Raw genomic sequence first — 23,703 nt, forward strand, 5'->3', positions numbered from 1 at the left:
AGCTTATAAAACAGGTCAGAAGTGCCACCTTGTGGGGATTTTCCCCACCCAGTAATCATGCTTAAAATACTCTCTGAGAAACAGAATGATGTCTTATTGTGAGTGTATGTGTTGTCAAGCCTGTAACTTATGGTGACCTCATGAATTTCATAGGGTATTCTTAGGCAAGAGTACTCGAGATAGTTTTGCCAGTTCCTTCCTCTGAAATATAGCTGGCTCCTATCTAAATACAATCAAGGCTGACCTTAGCTTTCTAAGATCATACAGAATCTGGTGCCTTATTAGGATACCTAAAAAGAACTGAAAAATAAAACAGCACTAGCACATACCAAGCCAAGAACTCATTGCAATACACATTAAAATTGCAAATTTTTATCTGAATAGACATTTGAGGATTAATATTTTTCATCTACCCTATTTCAGACAATCAATAAAATCACTTTAAAAAATATAAAATAATAAAATAATAAAAAAAGGATTTAAAATAAATTCACAATCTGACAGACTGAAAACTGAGCCAGAGTCTAGCTATTTCCCAGTGCCTGTTCAAACAGGCAAGTTTTTGTTATTCACCAGAATAAGGCCAGAGTGGTGTCACACCAACTACAAGTCCTGTTCCACGTTTTGACATGGCATACTTCCCAACAGCAAGAGAGAGAAACTTCCACTCCAGCATATATGATCAGGCAGGTATATTTGCATGTGCACAGTTAGCACAGAGATAAAACTTCCTGAAATTTTTGAAGAGAAATAGCTTTTTCCAATTTTTGGTAAAAAAAAAAAATTCCTGGAAAAGTTGAGAAGATGCAGTTCATTCATATTTAAATGTCTATTGGGCACTTTAGCATCATATCAAGGCATTATATATAACTTAACTTGGCATAAAAGTGTCACATCTGATATACTGAAAGTATCATTTTTGAACAGAAAATAATTACGATTGAATTTACTTTTTTGTAAAGTAATGATCAAGCTACAAAATGGACAAGCTACAAGGTCTTGAACTAAACAGAAAAAACTATTAACCTTATTAAGACAAATAAAATTACTTTGTCTCTCTCGTTCCTACTTAATGCCAGACACACATAAAGCACTCCATTCCATAAAAAGAACTGAGAAAAGAAACCAAGCCAATAATTGCAATGATGGGGATACTGTACATAGTATTCATGCTTCATAGATAGAGATGTAAAGGCCATTCCACGGGCCTTCACATCTCTATTCATAGCTTTTAGAAATGATTTAGGAAGAATAAACTTACGAAAACCTTGGCTGTTGCCATACTGCAAAACTGGTGCATTTTAAACATTGCTGTAACTGTCACTGTCCCATCCATGGATCATAGGATTGTAGTTTGTTGTGGCACCCGAAGTCTGACAGAAAGCCCTAATATCTCACAAAACTCCAAATTCACAATTCTGAGCCACAACAGTTAAAGTGGTGTCAAACTACATTAATTCCGCTGCATATATTTTCATTCTAACAGAGGTTGTTTGATGATCCAGTTTTTACACCTTTTTCCAGGGAGGGAAAGTATTTCGAAATAACAAAGGAATTTTTTTTTCCAAATCTTTCTGGGGGTTTCTTGGCCCTTCACATGCCCTTGCAGAGGAAAAATAAGCTCTATGCTTAGCATAGGTCCAAAACACACTACAGAAAGATCCAGTTTGAGACCGCTTTAACTGCCCTGGCTCAGTGCTGGGGAATCCTGGGTATTGTAGTTTATTGTGGCGAACTCTGACAAGGAGGCTAAACTAAATGTCTCACAAAACTAACCTTCTCTTCTCCAGGTTAAACTCCCCAGTTCCCTAAGTCGTTCCTCATAGGACATGGTTTCCAGACCCTTCACCATTTTGGTCGCCCTCCTTTGGCCACTGTATTCTGCTCTGGTCAGGCCCCATCTGGAATATTGTGTCCAGGTCTGGGCACCACAGTTCAAAAAGGACATTGAGAAACTGGAGGCGTGTCCAAAGGAGGCGACTAAAATGGTGAAAAGTCTGGAAACCATGTCTATGAGGAATGACTTAGGGACTGGGATGTTTAGCCTGAAGAAGAAAAGGTTAAGGAGGTGATGGATATGATAGCCCTGTTTAAATACTTGAGGGATGTCATTTGAGGAGGGAACAAGCTTGTTTTCTGCTGCTCCATAGAACAAGAACAATGGATGCAAGCTACAGGAAAAGAGATTCCACGGCGGGATATAGACCGCCGCTTTGCGGCGCTCCCCACCGCCGCCATTTTTCCGTGCGGGGCGCAGCAGCCAAACCGCGACTCCCGCGCGGAGCAAAAAAGAAGCTCCATTTCGGAGCTTCTTTCTGCGGCGCATCTATGACGTCGCGAGGCGCCGCAGGCGCATTGCGCGACGTCATAAGCGCGCACACGTCTGGACGCTATGCGTCCAGTACGTAAAGATGGCGGCGCCCATGTGGAAGGGCGCCGCCATCTTGTACGTACTGTATATTACTAGGGTTAGGGGGGTGCGGAAGCACCGCCCCTTCCTAACCCTAGTAGTATACGTACGTACTTATGGCGGTGTGTATCCGCCCCCACCTCAACATTAGGAGGAACTTCCTGACAGTAAGGGCGTTTGACAAGTGGAAAAACTCCTCGGGAGTGTAGTGGAGTTTCCTTCCTTGGAGAATTTAAACAGAGGCTGGATGGCCATCTGTTGGGGGATGCTTTGATTTAGATTTCCTGCAGGGCGGAGTTGGACTGGATGGCCCAAGTGGTCTCTTCCAACTCTACAATTCTATGATTCTATACAATTCTCAGAATTCACGCATTGAGCCAGGGCAGTAAAGCGGTCTCAAACTGGATTATTTCTGCAGTCTGTTTTGGACTATAAATTTGGATTCTGGAATGAAAAGAGTGAAATGTATGTATGAAATAATGTTGGATTTTTATGCCCTTTCCAGAAGGGAAAGTTGGAACTGGGCCTATAGTTCTTTTTATCTTCAGGCTCCAAATTAGATTTTGTCAGGAACAGTCTAGTAAAAAGCCTCTTTTATAGAAGCTGATACTTCCCCCTCTGTCAAAAAGGAATTTGCATTCGTATTTACTCACGTGCAGTCTTCAATGCTAGAGGCTGCTCTAAAAACTGCTCTATGTTCAAATTCAATATTTATTCATAGCATTTATTCATACTGTGAATAAATGCCGTGAACATCTTCATATACTTTGGCCTGTTACAGACGCCAAAATAAACCTGCTTCGAGTCATATTGGGAGGGGTATTTCAATGATGCATGAGTCCTAAGAGTCTTGAAGCTTCACCAAAGCTGCATTCCAGTCCTTAGGAGTGGAGCATGGCTTTGGTGCGGCCTTTGGACTCTTAGGACGCATGTATCATTGATACCATAACTCCAAAGTGACCGAAGCAGCTTTATTTTGGCTGTCTGTAACGGCCTTGTTTAGTTTATTTCAAAAGCTAAGAGAATTAACATTCTTCAAACTGAAATATTATCCATCCTCAAACTCATGGGGTATTCAGTAAATTATACACTATCCTTACTTTGTTTTTTCAATAGTTTATTTTCAGTCCAGGATTAAACCTTGTTAACCCAGAACTATATTTTGTTTTTTCCTCCCCAGTATCTGAATTTGATTTCTGTTTAACTCGTATTTCACAGTGATTTCATTTCTTTTTGCGTCTCATTATCTCTTTTCTTAAAGAAATCTAGGTGAAAGTTTCCAGCATAATTTACAGTTGAGGGGGTTCTGTTCAAATCCTCTCATTACTAAAAACAAATATAAGTGAAGCATGAAGCACAATACAGTTCATGTAAACTCTGTATGTAAAAAGTACGCAGGCAATATATCTAGATGTCAGCTTATTGATGGTTATAGTAGGATACACAACTCCATTGATCACCCGACTCCTACCTGACCATACTTTTCAAGAAATAAAAAATCACTGAGCCAAGAATGCCTATGCTTTACTAATTAAGGAAAGTTAATATTTCGGATCACTATCTTTAAAACAAAACAACAAATACGACTACAGCAATGTGCACAGCTGGTATTAACAGAATGGATGAACTAAGTATGTTTAAATGCTGCCTTTAACCTAAATGCAGGCTCACCTTATTGATAGAGAGGAGGTAAATAGGAGTTAATGCAGGAACTTCACTCAATTCACAATTCAAGCCAAGCTGGGTCAGTATTTTAGTAAGAACTTCATATCTTTGGCATTGCTTATTTGAGCAAATTGAAGTCATCCTTTGATCGACTAGACAAACTTTGGACACTGACCTCTAAATGTACCTGTACAAATAAAGAAACAATAACACTTAAAATTGATTTACAGTCCTCTTTTTAAACCTTGCTAATTCAGACTCATAAGTTGGACGAGACAGGGCCATCCAGTCCAACTCTCTGCCATGTAGGAACACCAATGAAAGCACTTCCCACGATGTTCATCCACCGCCTGTTTAAAAACTTCAGGGAGTCTACCATACTGAAGGCAGTATATCACCATTCAACAGCTCTTACCATCAAGAAAGTCTTCCTAATTTTTGGTTTGAATCTCTTTACTGTAGTTTGAATCCCTATTCTGTGTCTTAGCCTCTGGAGCAGCAGAAAACAAGCTTGCTTTATCTTCAATATGAAACCCTTTCAAATATTTAAACATAGCTATCATGTTACTTTTCACCTTCTCTTCTCCAGGCTAAACATACCCAACTCCTTACGTTGTTCCTCACAGGGCATGGTTTCCAGACTTTTTACCTTTTGGTTGCCCTTTGGATATATTCCAGCAGTCAATATTGTTCTTAAATTGTGGTGCCCTGAACTGGATGCGGTATTTCTGAACAGAATGGCATATATATCCCTTGAATATGATACTTATTCCTATAATGCAGCCTAGAATTGCTGGCTTTTTAGCTGCTTCTATCCTGTAATAAAAATTGTTTAAAACAACCATATTAAGCACATTAAGACAATATGGAATTCAATAACGGTAATCCCATCACAAGAATATTGATGAATATCATTGTCAAAGCACATATTAGAATGACACTGATATTCATCAATTTCTTGTGATGGGATTACCGTTATGAATTCCATATTGTCTTATAGTGTCTTAATATGGTGTTTGTTAAACAATTTTATTACAGGATAGAGGCAGCTAAAAAAGCCAATGCAATTCTAGTAAAGGCAATTCAAGTCAAGTAAAATCTGCTAAAATGAGCTTTAAGTAATTTAAAACCCTAGATCAAATTTAAATTCACCTAATCTGAATTTTGCATTTGAATAAAAATGCCTTTTATATTAACTAATAAGATTGCTGCACAGAATGTTATTACAACAAATGCAGGAATGCAATAGCATAGCTTCCACCCAACGTACACAAAAGTTTAGAAACAAAGATAATTTTAAAAACATGTGCAATCTCTTCCCATAACGCAGTAAGGGGAATCAGGGATCATCCATGCCCACTCCACCAGAAGTACTGAAGTGTCTTCTGTTTACGCAAAGAAAACTTTGGAGCCAAACCATGCATTGAAGCAATGGTCACTCTGTTTTCTATTTAGAATTTTTAACCCGTTGGTATGAGTTGTTACAAAAGCTGCATACTTATTATCCTATAAACTTTGTCTACATTCTACTATATTCCTTCAGGTAATATTACTTAACAAGAGACAAACAGGTCGTGTGCACTATACCTGACAGAGTATGGCTCCTCCTCCATTATTTCCATATGGCAGGTAAACGATCATCATATCTTTATCTGGACTGTCCAAGTAACCTAATGGCTTTACAAAGTTAAGTTCGTCCATGATTTCTTTCTCAAAAACCTTTCCACTAATTAGTACATTTAGTTTTATTTCACTGTTCTCAGTATTTGAAAACACAAAAGCTTGAATTGTGTCAATGAGTTCATTTTTTGTCTTTACACATATACCACCAAAAGTGAAAGAGGCAGAAAGTCCCAAAATTTTTCCACCTTTTGACATGAAAGTTAAAAATTGTTTAGATAATGTATCTGAGATAGGCTCTGACGTAGCAATGATTAACAGTAATGCATTGTCAAGCCAGGGAACACTCAAAACGTGTTTTTCTAACAACTGGTAGACAGTATAAGAGTTAAAATCAACACATTCCATTATGATCGATTTTATTTCTTCAAATTTTTTTTTTAGGGTCAGAACCAACATAGACTAAAATATTAGGAGGCTTCCCAGTAAGGTTTATTCTTTTCAGATATTTTGTAAGACAATCAGTGTTAACACCTTCTAAACTGCCACTGTAATCATCAGGAAGTTCTGGAATGTTTTCAGCAGAAGCAAATTTAACAGACTCAATTGTGCTAGTCTCCAATTCCAAGCACTCATGGCAGCTGGAAAGATGAAGATGATGATGTTCACCAGTACCCATTTCTTTTTCAGATACTTGCTCAAGTTGTTCAGGATATTCATTTTCTTTCTGCAGTTTGCTTTTTTCCTTTTGTATATCCTGATCACCACCTCCTGCACAATCAGCAGCTTCCACTTCTGGTTTAGCAGCTGTCTCAGGAGGATCTTGAGTCTGTTCCCCATGTGGTATCGGAGTAGCATTTCCTTCTTTTTTCATACTTGATGCTGAATCTAATTCTTCCAATGTTGACATCTGTAGCTGCACAGCTAACAAAATTTAAAGTAAATCATTAAACTAATTATATAAAAACAATGATAAATAATGCTACCTTCTGTAAAAGTTTAAGCTTATCATCACAGTCGCTCCAAAAATATTTAGACAGATTTGAATCTTACTACCAATATATCAGCAATGCAGTGTAACATTAAGTTACAATGATGTTCTAATTCGAAAATTTCCAGTTCATCCTCTTAAATTATGTTCTTGCAAAGCTTGTGTTTCACTCAGGTTGTTGAAAAGTAAATTAAACCTATCATTCATATTAGAATCAACATGCTAGAGCATTACTTAAATCTTATGTAAATAAGCTACTGTATATATAAAGAAAATAAATGTGTATAGCAGTTAGAGTCAGAAACTAATATTCCCAATTAAGTTGCTCAAACAAAATGGAGAAACCTGAAAGGCATGACTTTGAGAAGCAGCATCCTTCCGAGGTCGCTAAAATGAGTACCCAGACTGTTGGGGGCAAATTAGCTTACTTGCTAATTAACTTACTTGCTGTTCACCGCTATGATCATTGAAATAGCGGGGTATATATATATATATATATATATATATATATATATAATGAATCAGTTGCTCCAGTCCAGTATGCAACAGTGACTGTACATCAACAGTACGTGAATGTTCACACTTAACAACTGGAATTTCATCTATCTTTTCTGAACTGATGAATATGCTTCCAGTGCTCAGTTCACAGTTGATGCTCACTACGTGCAAATATACATGAGTCACCATATCACCCAGCTAGGTGGGGGTTTTACCCAGATTCTAGGCCAGGGGTAGGCAACCTGCGGCCCGCGGGCTGGATGCGGCCCGGCGAAGCCTTGGGACCGGCCCCAGCCTGGTCCTGCCGCCGATTGCCGCCGGGGCCTTTGGGGGGCAATTGTCTATAGAAGCCTCAGAAACATGCATTTATATTAACATTTTTTTAAAAATCAGCAAATTTTTTTGCTGTCCTCCATTTTTTTAAAAAAAGTGTCTTCCATTTGAAATTTTTTTCCTACATCTGTCCTGGTTTATTTATATATTTAATTTTTTTAAAAAAAAAATATTTAATTATTTATTTTTTGGCTTCGACCCCCCAGTTGTCTGAGGGACAGCAACCCGGCCCCCGGCTCAAAAAGATTGCCTACCCCTGTTCTAGGCATTCCACTCAATACCTATGAAGATCACCTAGTGTCTCTAGTCCTTGTGGAAGCTGTGATAATGGACAAAACATGGAGACACTCTTAAGACGCTCTGCAAGTAACATGCCCACCTCAGAATTTCAGGCATGAAAAATGTGAGACAAGTGGTATGAGTGGCAGTGAGCAAGAAGAAAACAAGTGATGTATTACAAGGGCATGAGATGAGGTGAGATAGGAAGTAGGAGAGACAGGATAATGAGTGGTGCAGGTAGCAGTGCACATGAAGCAAGAGAGTGGTTCATCGTGATGGTACATGTTAAGGCAAGGAGGGGAGTGGGAGAATGAGCAGAGGTGTACAGGAAGCAAGTGAGGGGTGCTCTGTGACCATGCAAGGTGAGGGAGGAAGTAGGAGAGATGGCAAAGCAAGTGGTGTTGCACAAGAAACACTGGAGAACCACAGTGAGTATGTGAGATAAGGCTGCAGAAAGACTAAGAGAATCAGGAGAATGAGCAGTGTGAGCAGCTATGCAGAAGCAGCAAGAAAGGGAATCACTGAGAAGGCAGAAGGTAGGATGAAAGAGAGAAGAGAGAATGAGCAGTGTGAGCAGCAAAGTGCACAAAGGTAAACAAGGGTGCACCACAATGGTCAGATGTGAGCTTAGGGAGGGACAGGAGAGTGAGCAGTATGAGCAGCTGTGTGCTAGTAGCAAGCAAGGGTTCATTGTGAGGGTGGAAGGTGAAGCAAGAGAAGGAGTAGGAGAGATGAGAGACCGAGCAGTGTGAGTAGAGTGTAAGAAGCAAGAGAAAGATGCAATGTTTTTTGCATTACACAAAGGGCAAGGTGCATTGAAAGTCCACTGGTAGAGCACAAATGATTTTGGCCTGAACTAGTCTAAGGATCCAGAACCACTCTAAGGCAACAAGACTACAATCAGTAAGAAAGGAAAGCAACCTGATTACTTTCAGATCAACACCACAACCTACAACAAACTAAACCAAATTTTCTTTTCTACTGAACCCATCGTAGATTCACTGTTTCTTATTATTATTTTACTTTTTCCTGTTTGAATTTATGTTAAATAGATTGTATCTTTCTACTATAATTTGAGACTTGTATCTTAATATCACTTCAATAAATATAAAAAGCACAGTCCTAATTACAGAAATTCAACTGGTAACTGCAAAGCAAAATGAATGCTTCCCAGAAAGTCCAGCAGCTGGAGTCTAGCATAGCTACATTTCAGCATATTAGGGAGCAAGAGGATTTCCTGGACAGAACAGAAGCAACCGACTTGGACAGGGACCACACAGAGGAAGTTGCTGAGGTGGAGGAGGTCACTTCACATACACAGGAGGCAGACAGCTGGAGGAATGTCACACAGAGAACTAGGCCAACAAGGGATTGTTCTGGGAGCTTGCAGCTAGAGAATCAATTTGAAGCTCTTTCCCTTATCAAGAAGGATGAGGAAGAGCAGCGTGGACAAACTTCAGGGACAGAGCAGGGGAGCCTGACAGTTCCACCAGAGGGAACAGTCGCTGCTAAGTCTTGGAGAAGGCATGTGGCTGTAGTGGGGGACTCCTTGCTGAGGGATACAGAAGCAGTGATTTGTAGGCCTGACAAGATGTCTCGAGAGGTGTGTTGTCTCCCTGGGGCAAAGATCTGTAATGTGACAGACAGGCTGACAAGACTGGTCAAGCCTACTGACCAATACCCCTTCCTTTTGGTCCATGTGGGAACCAATGATACTGCAAGACACTGCCTTCAGTAGAAGGGATTACGAGGCTCTTGGTAGAAAACTGAAAGAAATGAATGCACAAGTTGTCATCTAGTCTCTTTTGCCAGTTGAAGGGCATGGTCCAGGAAGGAAGAGGAAAATAGCATTTTTAAACAAATGGCTCTGCAGATGGTGCCACCGAGAATGATTTGGATTCTTTGATCTTGGGCTGCAGTTCCATGAGGGGGGACTTCTGGCAACAGATGGGTTGCATCTCACGCCAGTTTGAAATGTTTTTGCCAACAGTCTTAAGAATTTGATCAGGAGGGCTTTAAACTGAGTTACGTGGGGGAGGGAGACAGGAGCGGGTTATAGACCGCCGCTTTGAGGCGGTCTGCCGCCGCCGTTTGCTCCATAAAGGAGCCGTTGCAGCCACACCGTGCGGCTCCCTTACAGAGCAAAAAAGAAGCTCCAAAATGGAGCTTCTTTCTGCGGCGCCCTAATGATGTCGCGAGGCGCCGCTGGCGCACTCGCGACGTCATTAGCGCCACGACACGTTCGGACGCACAGCATCCGATATGTAAAGATGGCGCCGGCCGTGTGGAACGGCCGGCGCCATATTGTACGGACAGAGTCCGTATTAGACCCAGGGGCGTCTAGAAGAGACGCCCCTTTTTAAAAATGGGACGTCCTGCAGACGTCCCAAGTGGCAGTCTATAACCCGCCAATATTATGGAAGGCAAAAGGGATGGAGAATACAGTCAAACTGACATAGAGGAAACAAGACAAATAGTGCAAGGACCCAACAGTGGGAGGCAAAAAAACTTGCACAGGCAGCAAGTAGAGAGGACCCATGGTCTGTGATGACTCTACACTAATGCACAGAGAATGGGAAATAAGCAAGATGAACTCGAACTCCTAGTACAACAAAGCAAATATGATATAATAGGCATCACTGAAACCTGTTGGAATGAGTCTCATGATTGGAATGTGGAAATAGAGGGGTATAACCTTTTTAAGAGAAACAGGCCAAACAGGAAAGGAGGAGGAATAGCACTATATGTCACAGATATTTACACCAGTGAAGAAATTCAGGACATCAATACTGGAAGCCAGGTGGAGAGCATCTGGATAAAAATTAAAGGGGAGGGAAACAAGGATGTTATGGTGGGCTTCTACTACAGACCCCCCAATCAGATGGAAGAATTGGATGATGCCGTTCTAGAACAGATGACTACACACTCAGAAAGGAGATATGTAGTAGTGATGGGTAGTGATGAGTAATGACTTCAACTATCCTGATATTTGCAGGAAGTCAAACTCAGCAAAATCCTCAAGTTCTAGGAAATTCCTCACTTGCCTCGAAGACAATTTCATTTTCCAAAAGTGGAAGAGGCAACAAGGGAGTAAGCTATTTTAGATCTGATCCTAACCAACAAGGATGACTTGGTTAATGGGGTGCAAGTGGTGGGATCATTAGGTGGAAGTGACCATGTTCTCCTGGAGTTTGTTATACAGTGGAAAAGAAAAGCCTGGCATAGCCACACACCCATTCTACACTTTAGGAGAGCTGATTTCAGTAAACTTAGAGAAATACTGAGGGTAATCCCATGGTCAGGAATACTAAAAGAGAAGGGAGTTCAGGATGGATAGGAGTTTCTCAAAAGGGAGATACTGATGGCACAATTTCAAATTAGCTTACTTGCTGTTCACCGCTATGATCTTTGGAATAGCGGTATATAAATAAAACAAATTATTAATTATTAAACAGTTCCAGTGAGGAAGAAAAACGGGAAGTGTCTCAAGAAACCAGGATGGATGACTAAGGAACTTTCAACTGAGTTAACTTTTAAACGGAACATGTATAAGAAATGGAAAAATGGGGAAATCACCAAAGGGGAATTCAAACAAATAGCTAGCCTGTGTAGGGGTAAAGTCAGAAAAGTTAAAGTGCAGAATGAACTCTGGCTTGCTAGAGAGGTTAAGTGCTGCCCAGAACTGGACACAATATTCCAGGTGGGGCTTGACCAAAGCAGAGTACAGTGGCACTATTACTTCTCTTGATCTAGACACTATACTTCTATTGATGCAGTCTAAAATTGCATTGGCCTTTTTTGCTGGTGCATCACACTGTTGACTCATGTTCAACTTGTGGTCTACTTGGACTCCTAGATCCCTTTCACATGTAGTTTCATTCAGCCAGGTGTCACCTGTCCTATATCTGTGCATTTTATTTTTCCGTCCTAAGTGCAGTACCTTACATTTCTCTATGTTGAATTTCATTTTGTTAGCTTTGGCCCAGCTTTCTAATCTATTCAGGTCATTTTGAATTTTGATTCTGTCCTCTGGAGTATTAGCTATTCCTCCTAATTTAGTGCCATCTGCAAATTTGATAAGTATGCCCCCAATTCTGCCATCCAAGTCATTGATAAAGATGTTGAATAGCATTGGGCCCAGGACAGAGCCCTGTGGGACCCCATTGGTCACTTCTCTCCAGGATGAAACTGGAGCGTGTCCAAAGGAGGGCGACTAAAATGGTGAAGGGTCTGGAAACCATGTCCTATGAGGAATGACTTAGGGAGCTGGGAATGTTTAGCCTGGAGAAGAGAAGGTTAAGAGATGATATGATTGCCCTGTTTAAATATTTGAAGGAATGTCATATTGAGGAGGGAACAAGCTTGTTTTCTGCTGCTCCAGCGAACAGGACCCAGAACAATGGATGCAAGTTACAGGAAAAGAGATTCCACCTCAACATTAAGAGGAACTTCCTGACAGTAAGGGCTGTTTGACAGTGGAACACACTCCCTCGGAGTGTGGTGGAGTCTCCCTCCTTGGAGGTCTTTAAGCAGAGGCTGGATGGCCATCTGTTGGGGATGCTTTGATTGAGAGTTTCTGTATGGCATGGGGTTGGACTGGATGGCCCTTGTGGTCTCTTCCAACTCTATGATTCTATGATTCATTATCTTGTACTTGTGTGCCATTGCAACCATAGTAGTTTGGATTGGAATGTACAAAGTCTAAAACAGCACATTTTATTTGAAAAGATACTTACATACAATTTTTTGAGGAACCATTCCATTATCCATTTGGAGTCTATCTTCCATGAATGCTATTCCAAGGCTACTGAAGTTATCTATGCTGGCCTCAGCAAACAATATATAAGGTTCTCCACCTTTAAAGGCCAAAGGTGAGCAGTAGTCTGTCCACTTCACAATCTGGGAGGGGGGGGGAGGAGAACCACAGCATTATTTTACAGGAAAACATGTATACATATAATCGTAATACAGAAAAAGCATTTACAAAAATCAGCTGAAATTATTGTTTAAATTTTAAGTTATGCTTTATAAATTTCAGCTGATAAGTAAGTACATTGTCCATAAGTAGGAATTTTATGCAAAAATTGGAAGACATCTACAAAAGAGAGACTATAGCCATTTTATTAACAAACTGTAATTAATATTAATAAAGGCAGATAAGGACACTAGCAACTAAAAATGTAACAGTGATGTAATACACAATTTATTTAGAAATTTCTTGTATATGCTCCAGTGGTGTGAGAGGTAGTAACACTACCAACCTCTTGAGCATCTTTCCATTTCAATGGAATTAGAACAGAACTTTCAAGTGGATTACATCTTTTACCATGAAGCGAGTATACATAAAACAGTAAAGGGATAAATAAACTGTTGACAGTTGTATCTAAGGTTGTCAAGTTTTCAAAACAGTAATAAAGGATAGTCAAACTACATGACCTGTAGAGTAGACAACCAGGAAGTGGTATAAACAAAGTGCATCCTACCTAAATACCAAATAAGTGTATTGTTGCAGTTAGCTTAGATGTCGGTTTTAGCCCACCCACCCCCCATGGATGAAAAAACCACAGGATCTCAAGTCCTGCAGAATTCAATGCACATGGTTGCGTGCACATGCGGCCATTAGTGGCAATGGGAATTGCTGTCTGCAGATGCTTAAATACACAAATGGCAAATCCGCTTTTGGTGAGGGTGGGCTGTACTTAAAATACATATAGTTGGGGGGGGGACATAACTGTCATAAAGCATCTATGTATTCCCAAGAACTTCAGCAACAATCCCATATGCATGTACCTGGGAGTAAATCCCACTGAACTCACTGACGTTCACTTCTCAATAGGTATGTGAATAATTGCATTGTTAATTTAAATGGGATATTGCTCTATAGAGGCAGATTTTATCTCACACAGATACACAAACACACACACTTGTGTTTATTAAGATATGTACCAACTCACATGTTCAAAGACTGTTACTCTGAGTATGTTGAAGATTTGAGTGCAACTCCTTTGGAGATACTGTATATACTCGTGTATAAGTCAAAAACTTTCTTCCAAAAATTGATCCCAAAAACCTGGGTCACCTTAGACATGGGTCAATATTGTCAGGTAAGCTTCCGCTGTCCCCAATGGCAGCACATGCACACAACTGTGCTGCCATTACTAACAGCAGGGGCTCAAAGTAGGGGATTCAAAGCAGTTCACAGGATGGATATGAATAAAATACAGGGGCTGGAAAGACTTGAGAGGGGGGATAAGTAAGTAAAAGACTTGCCAGAGGCAATCTGATCGTGCAGAGTTCCCCCCCCCAAAAAAAAAGCCCTCCCTAGCAGGTTCTACGTGCAAGCCCTGCACCCATTGCTCCTGTGGACCTCCAAGTCACCCAGAGCACACTGCCACAGCCTCCACTTCTTCCTCTCCTTGGCGGGGCTTCCCTTTGAGAGCCCACAGATGACCGCTTCACCTCTGGGGCTGTTTAAACCCGGACAGGAGGTAATGACTGGGTGCTGAGATCTGTTTTAAAGAAGCCCCTTTTTCATCTTCTCCTTGGTGGGCCCTCCACTCTCCCCTCCACCTTTGGTGTCTCCCAGGAGAAAGCCAAAGTGGAGACAAAGGTCAGGGAGACAGCCAAGGTGGAGGGGAGAATGCAGGTCTCTGCCAAGGAGAAGAGGAAGAAGGGGCTGCTTTAAACTGGATCCTGACACTTAAGCATCATCTCCCATACGGGTTTAGAGAAGCCCCAAGGATGAAGCACTGATCTCCAGGCTCTCAAAAGGAAATCCCACTGAAAAGAGGAAGAAGCAGTGGTGGGTGCAGCGGCACACTCTGGGTGACTTTTGGAGGTCTGCGGGAGCAATGGGCTCAGGGTTTACCTGCGGAGCCTGCCAGGGCTTTGAGGGGAAGACTGGACATGAGGGTGGGGGACTCTGCATGATAATCTTGCATTCAGTGAGTGTCTTTTATTAATTCCCCTCTCCCTATTCGTTCCAGCTCCTGTATTTTATTTGTACCCTTCCTTTATATTGTGAGCCACCCAGCCCAGCTGTTCTTAATGGCAGCATGGCTGTCATTATGTTTGACCCTTGACTTATCCAAGGGTCACATAAAAATTCTTAATTTTGGCGTAAAACCAGCTCTTGATTTATACATGTGGTTGACATAGTTGAGTACAGTGTGCCAACGCCATACGCGGGTGCACTATATGCGGCTTTCAGCATACGCTGAAAGCCGTGAGGGAGCCTATGGGAGTGCGTGGGGCACAAGCAGCAGCACGTCCCATTAAGCTTAATGGGGCGCGCACCCATGGCGTGAGCGCACCGCCGCACCATGCACAAGCCCCATTACTTTCAATAGGCTCGAGCATTCGCGGGGGAGGGGGTCCGGAACGGATCCCCCTGTATAACAAGGGCGCACTATATATATGATAGGTCCAAAAACACACTGCAGAAATAACCCAGTTTGAGACCGTTTTAACTGCCATGGCTCAATGCTAAGAAATTCAAGTAATTTTAGTTTTGTGACATTTAGCCTTCTCTGTCAGAGAGCTCTGGTTCCACAATAAACTGCAATTCCCAGGATTCCCTAGCACTGAGCCTGGGCAGTTATAGCAGTCTCATACACGATTATTTCTACAAAGTATTTTGGGACTTTGGTGCAAAACACATGGGTAGAAGGGCAGCTTGAAGGTGCCCCTTCCAAAGACAGATTGAAGCCACAGCATTCACATGTTGCAGCTCCAATCCACCTTGAAGTTGGCCGAAAAAGTAGGAGCAAATATCTGCTCCTTTTTTGGCCAGCAAAAAGCTGGCTTTTACCACACCACAGCGTTTTGAAACCACCCACATCTAAACAGCTGGGCAGTTTCAAGATGTCTTGGGGCATACAGGGTCTAAACGCCACACCTACATACTGCCTGGAAGACAGCTTTACTGGGCCATCTGTTTTGGCCATTAGTCTTTGTTTGAGACTTGCTTATTGACTCACTTGTTATTTCACTTTCAACTGCTTCTTCTCTGTCAGCACGTCAGTCAATATCTGCCTGTAATGTTCTGCATGGTGAGAGCATCAGAAAGTAGCCAGGCAGTCCCTATACACATGCCAAGGAGCGATTTTGTTATGTTCCTCCTGTGCCCATTTTGACTGGTTGCTGGGGTGCTCAGAAGGGAAAAAGCCACTTGCTTTAAGGTAAACAAGAGGAACAGGAATATGTGTGAGGCAGCGAAAGTGAATATCCACAAACAGCCACTGATCGAAACTAATTGAGGGGCATTTCTATTATTAGTTTTGCTCAGTGACTGTGGATATTGACCATCATACTCAAATTAACTGAGGTCCAAAACACATTGCAAAAATAATCCACTCTGAAACCGCTTTAACTGCCCTGGCTCACTGCTAAGGAATCCTGGGAATTGTAGTTGTTTGTTGTGGCACCAGAGCTCTCCCACAGAGAAGGCTAAATGTCCCACAAAACTAGTTCCCAGAATTCCCTAGCACTGAGCCAGGGCAGTTAAAGCAGTCTGAAATTGGAATATTTCTGCAGTGTGTTTTGAACCATAATCACTTCCTCATGAAATTCAGCCTCACCTTTTCTGAAAGGAACGATGCCCCAAAACATGGGATTTTTTATTTTTAGGCATCCATTCAGTCTACCTACGGAATACTTTTCTGGCCCTCAAATAAAGAGTACAGTATCCCTTATTATAAGGGGCACCTGGCAATTCTCTGTAACCTTTTTATACTGTATATTTTGTGTGCCTCCCCAACTTGTAACCCAGTATTTCAAAAAACAAATTATTACAATCCATTAAAATGGCTTTTTGACAAAATAACCAGAACCACAGACTCACCTTCTCTGTTGAACCCGTTACAGCCTGTGAACTACCTGCTTGAGCAGAAATACTTTCTGTCACAAATGCAATATGTTCCGCTTCAAATATTTTGTCTAAATAACTGAAAGGTGATACAATAAGCAATGTCCATTTGTTTAAATCTTCAAGGAACTAGAAGAGGGAAAGATATTAAAGATATTAGGAGGTCTTCACATAAATTGCACCATACTTCACTTTATGAAAGCACAGGTAAACCAAATTATTTCTCCTATTTTAGAAGATTATGTAAAGTTTAAGCCATCCATTACAGTAAATACATCTTTTATGACAATTTATTTACTGACATGAAGAAAAACAGATTTTTTTAGTTATTTTCATCAAGACATAAATCACATTACAGAGAGAGAAAAGTTAGAGCCATGTCCTTCCTTTTTTTTCCAGAACTGAATTACACTTCAAAGGAGTCTATCGCAATGTTGATTTATCTTTAAACTTCTATGATGAATTCCTAATTGCATGCGGTTATATTTAGGAGTATGGCACAATTTTATTTTCATACAAGTAACAGGCTAGTAAGCACTACATTTACATACTGCTGCTATGCATCCAACGCTGTCTAAAAATAGCAAAGGAGGGTGTGGTCTAAATCTTCACCATCCCAAAAGTAGCTGATGTACTTTTTAATGTTATCATTTTTTTAGCTCAGGAGTTAATTTCTTTCCCTTACCCAAACTATGGCATTTGTGTGTGCACACATGCGTGCCTTCAAGTTGTCAGTCAATTTATGGTGACACCATGAATTTTATAGGGTTTTCTTAGGCAAGAAGGTAGTTTTGCCAATTCCCTGATAAGAGGTAATAATAAGGTAAAGCAAAGAACAACAAAATAGGCGAGAATGAAAGAAGTAAATATGAGTAAATAAATACTAAACATAAATAAGCATGAACTAAGACACACATATAAGATTAAACAAGAGAACATAGAAAGGACCAAAATTGGTCAAGAGAAGTATTTCTAGATAAATATTTCAGTCCTGACAAAGGCAGAAAATGTAACATATGGGGGATGAGGACTCAAATGACCAGAAAATTCTAAGGTGGTATGATTGCCTGCCTATCTGGGTAATGCACTAATGACATTTATATGACTTCTTTCTCTGCATCATCCAGAAAAGAATGTCTGTCTCTTCACCAATGGTTTCAATGGGGATCACCACCTTTAATCGTCTACTTCTAATACTTTTACCATCTTGTTTCTAAAGCAGGCCAGGAAACGGAAGGCTGCCCAGATATTGGTGTTTATCACACTATGCTCTTATAGTGCTACTATTCCACTTTAACTGCTCTAGCTGCCTCCTGTTGCATTCTGGGATTTGCAGTTTTAAGGAGGGGTATTTAGAATTCTCAGGCATTCTCTAAATACCCCTCCTTAAAACTGCCAATCCCAGAATGCAACAGGAGGCAGCTAGAGCAGTTAAAGTGGAATAGTAGCACTATAAGAGCATAGTGTGATAAACACCATTGTTAGATTAGAACTCATACAAACTTCAGCCAGCATAGCCTATGATGAAGGATCCCCAGAAGCTGTGGTCTAACAGTACTGGAAGGGATGCAGTCAGCATCTCAAGGGAAGTTACTTTTCTTTTGCTAATGGAGTTGAAATGTTATTATTTGTCTTTTATTGCCCTTGTCCAGGTCCCCAAAAGGGTAAGAAGGGGAGTGGCCACCACCTGCATTGATATCCCTCTAGACCAGTGGTTCCCAACCTGTGCTCTGAGGAGCACTTAGGGCTCCATGGGCACTTGCTAGGTCTCTGTGGCCGCTCCAGGAAAATGAAATAAATGAAAACTGAATGAAATTAGAGAATAAGAAACACTACTCCTAAAACACCATTAACTTGTAAGGCGTAGGGTAGACCTCTTAGTCACGGAAACTGATTCTGAAAAGGGCTCCACAAGTCAAAAAGGTTAGGAACCCCTGCTCTAGACCAACTTAACTGATCAACAGAAATAATATCACACAAAATGTAGATCCTAACATTATTATTATTATTATTATTCTCCTTTATGATTTACATCTCTGCCTGTTCAAGAAGCTTCAAAAGCTTGCATGATGTATTTTCTGCACTTTTCCTGGCCAATAAACATATTTCTCTTTTGTGGATTTTGTAATATCGAAAATGAAACACTTTCCAACTTCACTCTAAATGACTAAGACTAATATGTCTATTCAGTAAGAGACTGGAGCCTTAAAGAGAAATCTTAAGAACAGTGCTGTTTGTTATTCTTCTGTGCCTTCAAGTAACTCCTGACTTACGCTGACTCCAAGGCAAACTGACCACAGGGTTTTCTTGGCAAGATTTGTTCCAAGAGGGAGGGCTTGCCATTGCCTTTCTCTGAGGTGGAACATGGCTCTACTAAGGTCATCTAGTGGGTTTCCACAGCTGTGGGGATTTGAACCTTGGTCTCCAGAATCATAGTCCAATGCTTAAACCACTACACCATGCTGGGTTATATACTTCTCACTAAGCATTACTGATAGTAAGATCAAAAAGGCAGAAAAAACTTCAGCATGAGGACAATATGGGTAAAAAACCCACCATGAAAATGTCTAAATGGCAGACTGAGAAGTCTATTTAAACTTTAGCTTCATCTTATCTAAGGCTGTTGTTCTAGGCACAATTATCCCACTGAAAACAATGACGTACGTCTCACTACTGAGTACACTTACTATACATATACTCGAGATAGCTTTTACAGATATAACAAAATGCAATCCTTAACAGTGTTTTGCCCCCCCCCCTTGGCTACAGCTGCCCACCTCAATTTCAGATGAAGCACAATGACCACTTTACTAACCCCTGACCATGCCGCCCTTGTATTCCATGCCCTCAGGGTTATGCCAGCCTCCAGCACTAAGGCAGGCAGGGTATCTTAGTGTTGAGGCATGAGCAAAGCAGGGCCTGGAATAGAGACAACTCATAGGTAACATCTGAAAGATCTCATGGTGCTTAGAGCCAGTTGTGCCAATGCAACCCCACTTGGTTCACTGCTGGCAAAGGAACAGCAGCGCAATACCAAGAATGAGATGATCCTTCTGCGCCCCATTCTCTGTCATTAGTTAAAGTATACACCTGCATGAATAACCTGAAACTGAACTTTATAGATCCTCATGAGTTACAAGTATTTTATGGGCTACAATTCAGAGACACAGCTGTGTTCGTCTGGAATAACCTCCCTCCCTCCCTCCCTCCATAAGACGCCTACAAGCGCTGAGCCTCACCTCGGTCTCCCCAGTGAAGAAGACCTTGTCTCCAGCCCTGAGATAAACCCTCTCTTCCTGGAGGCAGGCAGAGCCTTGCTGCCTGAGGAGCGGGAGGCGGCTGGGCGGAGGCTGCGAGGAGGAGGAAGAGAAAGTGAAGGAGCAGCGGCTGCGGTGGAGCCTGCGCACAGTGCGGCGGATGAGCCCCGCGGGACAGGGCCCCCCCCCAGCGCGCCCAGAGGTACAAGTAGCAGAGCGTGATCAGCATGGCGCCGAGCGAGGGGCACGGCCCGCCCCCTGCTCAGCACAGACACGCCGCAACTGCCGGGAATGGGAGCGGCCAGCGAGGGGGCAGCGCCTCCCACGCCGCCTCCTGATTGGCTCGCCCTGCCCCGCCCCGCCTCACGCGGAGGCAAACGGCGCCCTGATTGGTTGCGACGCTCTCCTCCCAATTGACGGCCAAGTGTTCGTTTCCCCGGCACTGGATGGAGCACGCGCACAAACAAGGAAGAAGAAGGGCGCCGACAGCGCAGAGGAACCGGGCGCTTGGCTTTCGGAGGAGAGTTCTTGCGCTCATGCTGGCCTCCCCCGCTTCAGCCTCCTGCCCTGAAAGCCTCCCAAAATGCCCCCCGTTTTCAAAATAACTAATTTATATATCTATATGCGTCTGTCTGTATACAGTATATATTAGGATCTTTTCCAGTTCTCTCATAGCCACCCTCCCCATATATAACTTATTATACACTTATGATAGATACATAGATAGATAGATAGATATAGATTATTTCAAGATCATTTCTAGTTCTTTCATAGCCACCCTCCCCATTCTCCCCATATATATCAGTTATATACATATATATAATTTTAGGATCTTTTCTAGTTCTTTCATAGCCACCCTCCCCATTATATATATATATATATATATATAAAGAGAGAGAGAGAATGGGAAGGGTGGCTATAGAAAGAACTAGAAAAAATCCTAAAATGCAAAGGTATACAACTGAGCACAAAAGTTAGAATCATACAAGCCACTGTATTCCCTATTCCCATGTATGGATGTGAGAGCTGGAAGGTTAAGAGGTGATATGATAGCCCTGTTTAAATACTTGAAGGGATGTCATATTGAGGGAGGAGCAAGCTTGTTTTCTGCTGCTTCAGAGAACAGGACCCGGAGCAATGGATGCAAGCTACACAGTGGAAAACACTTCCTTGGAGCTTAGTGGAGTCTCCCTGGATGGCCCTTGCGGTCTCTTCCAACACTATGATTCTATGACAGTTAAAAAGGAGATAGGCAGAAAATCAATTCATTTGAGATGTGATTCTGGAGAAGAGTGCTGAGGATCCCATGGACAGCCAAAAGGACACAAATGGGTCCTAGAGCAGATCAAGCCGGAAACCTCCCTGGAAGCCAAGATGATCAAACTGAGGCTGTCGTACTTCGGACACATCATGAGAAGGAAGGACTCATTGGAGAAGGCGATGATGCTGGGAAAAGTGGGGGGAAGTACGAAGAGAGGAAGGCCACATGCCAGATGGATGGACTCTATTCAGGAGGCCACGGGGTTTATGGGGTTGCAGGAATTAAGCAGAGCAACGGAGGACAGAGGGTCTTGGAGATGTCTCATCCATAGGGTCGCCATGCATTGAGATCAACTCAAGGGCAGTTAACAACAAATAGTTATATGGATGCAGGAGCCATAAATCTTTATTCAATTCAACAGTCGCAACCTTAGTTTAGAACTTGCACGCTGCAAACAATAAGAGGTCAGGCAACAAGAGACAAATAGCAACATTTTCTTTCCAAAATATAAACAAAAAATAGGCACCATTCTTTTCAAAAGCATCTAAACCTTTTTCTTGTGTAGACACAAAGGACTTAGTAGCAATTTAATATATATACATATTTCAGCCCCAAAGGATATGGCTGATTTTGACATGACATTAAACAATTGTGCTCATAAAAGAAACAAATGCAGACTCACAAATGTTGCTTTTGAAAACAAATAATAAGAATTAGATTTCTGTTCTTCAAACTGAAATAAATTAGGTTTCGCGGTAACACATAATTTTCAGGGTGTTTAAAAAGAGGTATTTGTCCATTCATCATCCTAAAAATCTTTCTAAAGTCATTTAAAAAAAGTCATTTTAAAAATAAAAATGAAGTTGGCTTTTTGGGAACTTTTCCTCTCCGTTTGTTGTTTGATGTTGTGAGCGGAGTAGGCCGCAGCCAGCCACTGTGGTAGTAGTTTTGGCTGAACCCCCTTGTGGGCTCTGCCCATAAAGGCAATGCAGTGTTGGCAGACTGTGATAGGTGGACTGGAGTGTGTTGTTAACTGCTGATTGGACAGGAAGGAACTGTGTTAGGACCAAATGTATATATAAACCTGTACCCACTGTACATTTGAGTTCCAGCAACTGAAACCTTGAGTGTTACGTCTTTGTTTTAGTTCTTAGTTTTGTTATAATAAAACGAACAGCTTGGACCAATATGGTCATTCCCTGTGAGTCCAGCTGAGGCTGCACCTTACAAAGGTGACAATGTTTTGTATTACCTCCTTCACAAACAGCAACAACATATCTAAGGAGCCATTTTACTGATCTCAAAGATTCCTTGATGTTCCTTCTCATCTCCTGAACTTGTGTCCAGCCAAGTTTCGGCCAATAAGCGACTTCTTCTCTTGGTTGAGCGAACAGTAACTCAGCGTGTGGGCCTTGTCTGCTGTCCCACCACAAAGCGGGCAGATGTACTTGCGCAAGATGGGGTAGACCACGACTCCATCCGCTGTCCTCAATGGCTGGGAAGAACGGAAATTCTTGGATTCTCCATTGCGTTTGCAGAAGTTACCAAATTGCTTGGGACCATTGACACTACGTTAGGAACTCTTGCTTCCACTTCCACTGGTCCATTGCACCACCACGGCATCTAGATTGTTCTCATTAGAGACTAAGTGGCATGTTGCAGTCCAGCATATCTCAAGTTGGAGAGAACGGCGAGACTCTTTTGCCTCAAGAATCTCCGTGACCAACTTGGATTGGCGCAGATAATCCTTCCACATGTCGAAATAGTGTACCCCGAATGTTGTAAGAGCATAACGCGGCCTGCACATGGATGACACAGAGAACATGGTGCCCAGTGTGACCTCTCAGGCACGATTCTTTTCACTGAAGTGGCTGCACAAAGCATGCAGTCACACAAAACAGTGCAAAATACTGGAGAGGTGGAGTCTGTGATATATAGGGGATGGGTTCAAAACCTTTTTTCATTTGACACTCCCATCTGTTTTCTCCCTTCTCTGCCCAGAATTTAACCCACACATGTTTAGACATCAAAGGTTTTCTGCAAAAAATAAACCAAGAGATGGACAAGAAAGAGTTGGCTTCCCCATCTGTTATGATTCTCCCAATCTTTCACCTTGCCTGCTAAGTAGCCATTCATTTTCTCAATCTCACATAATCGAGATTCATGTTGGACTCCTTGTTCAAAGGCTGCATTTGCAGTTTCTTCTATTGCAGATACAGTCGGTTAGCCGGGTAAGCTTAGCGTTAACAGATTCCAGTGCTAGCTTCAAGTCTTTCTACAAATTATTCAACAAATTTTCTTAGTTTTTCAAGTACTTCCGAGAAGGGTAGGTCCAGAGTTGATGGGCCATCTCCTTTACCTCCTCTGCTGCTTCTATTGGAGCCACTCGTCATTTCAGTGTCTTTATCCACTTTTTCTAAGTGGATTTTCGGCTCTTTTGGTGTTAAGCAGAAAGCTGAAATTGCCTGATCTGTCAAACTCTTTGTTCTTTCCATCAGGAGAATTTATTTCTTCATTAAAAAA

At 41.8% G+C, this 23,703-nt stretch overlaps 1 protein-coding gene across 1 annotated transcript in view; it reads right to left on the minus strand.

The window, feature by feature from the left end:
- Positions 1-20,181, minus strand: part of HLCS (holocarboxylase synthetase) — a 163,765-nt gene extending 143,584 nt beyond the window's left edge. Inside the window, 8 exon segments of the mRNA XM_042456436.1 lie at positions 4,082-4,196; positions 4,198-4,262; positions 5,663-6,131; positions 6,133-6,619; positions 12,533-12,695; positions 16,639-16,791; positions 19,902-20,093; positions 20,095-20,181. Coding sequence (XP_042312370.1) covers positions 4,082-4,196; positions 4,198-4,262; positions 5,663-6,131; positions 6,133-6,619; positions 12,533-12,695; positions 16,639-16,791; positions 19,902-20,093; positions 20,095-20,148 — 1,698 coding nt within the window. The 5' untranslated portion in view covers positions 20,149-20,181.
- Positions 20,182-23,703: the final 3,522 nt, after the last annotated feature.

This window comes from Sceloporus undulatus, chromosome 3 (assembly GCF_019175285.1).
Source record: "Sceloporus undulatus isolate JIND9_A2432 ecotype Alabama chromosome 3, SceUnd_v1.1, whole genome shotgun sequence".
Classification (NCBI taxonomy): Eukaryota; Metazoa; Chordata; class Lepidosauria; order Squamata; family Phrynosomatidae; genus Sceloporus; species Sceloporus undulatus.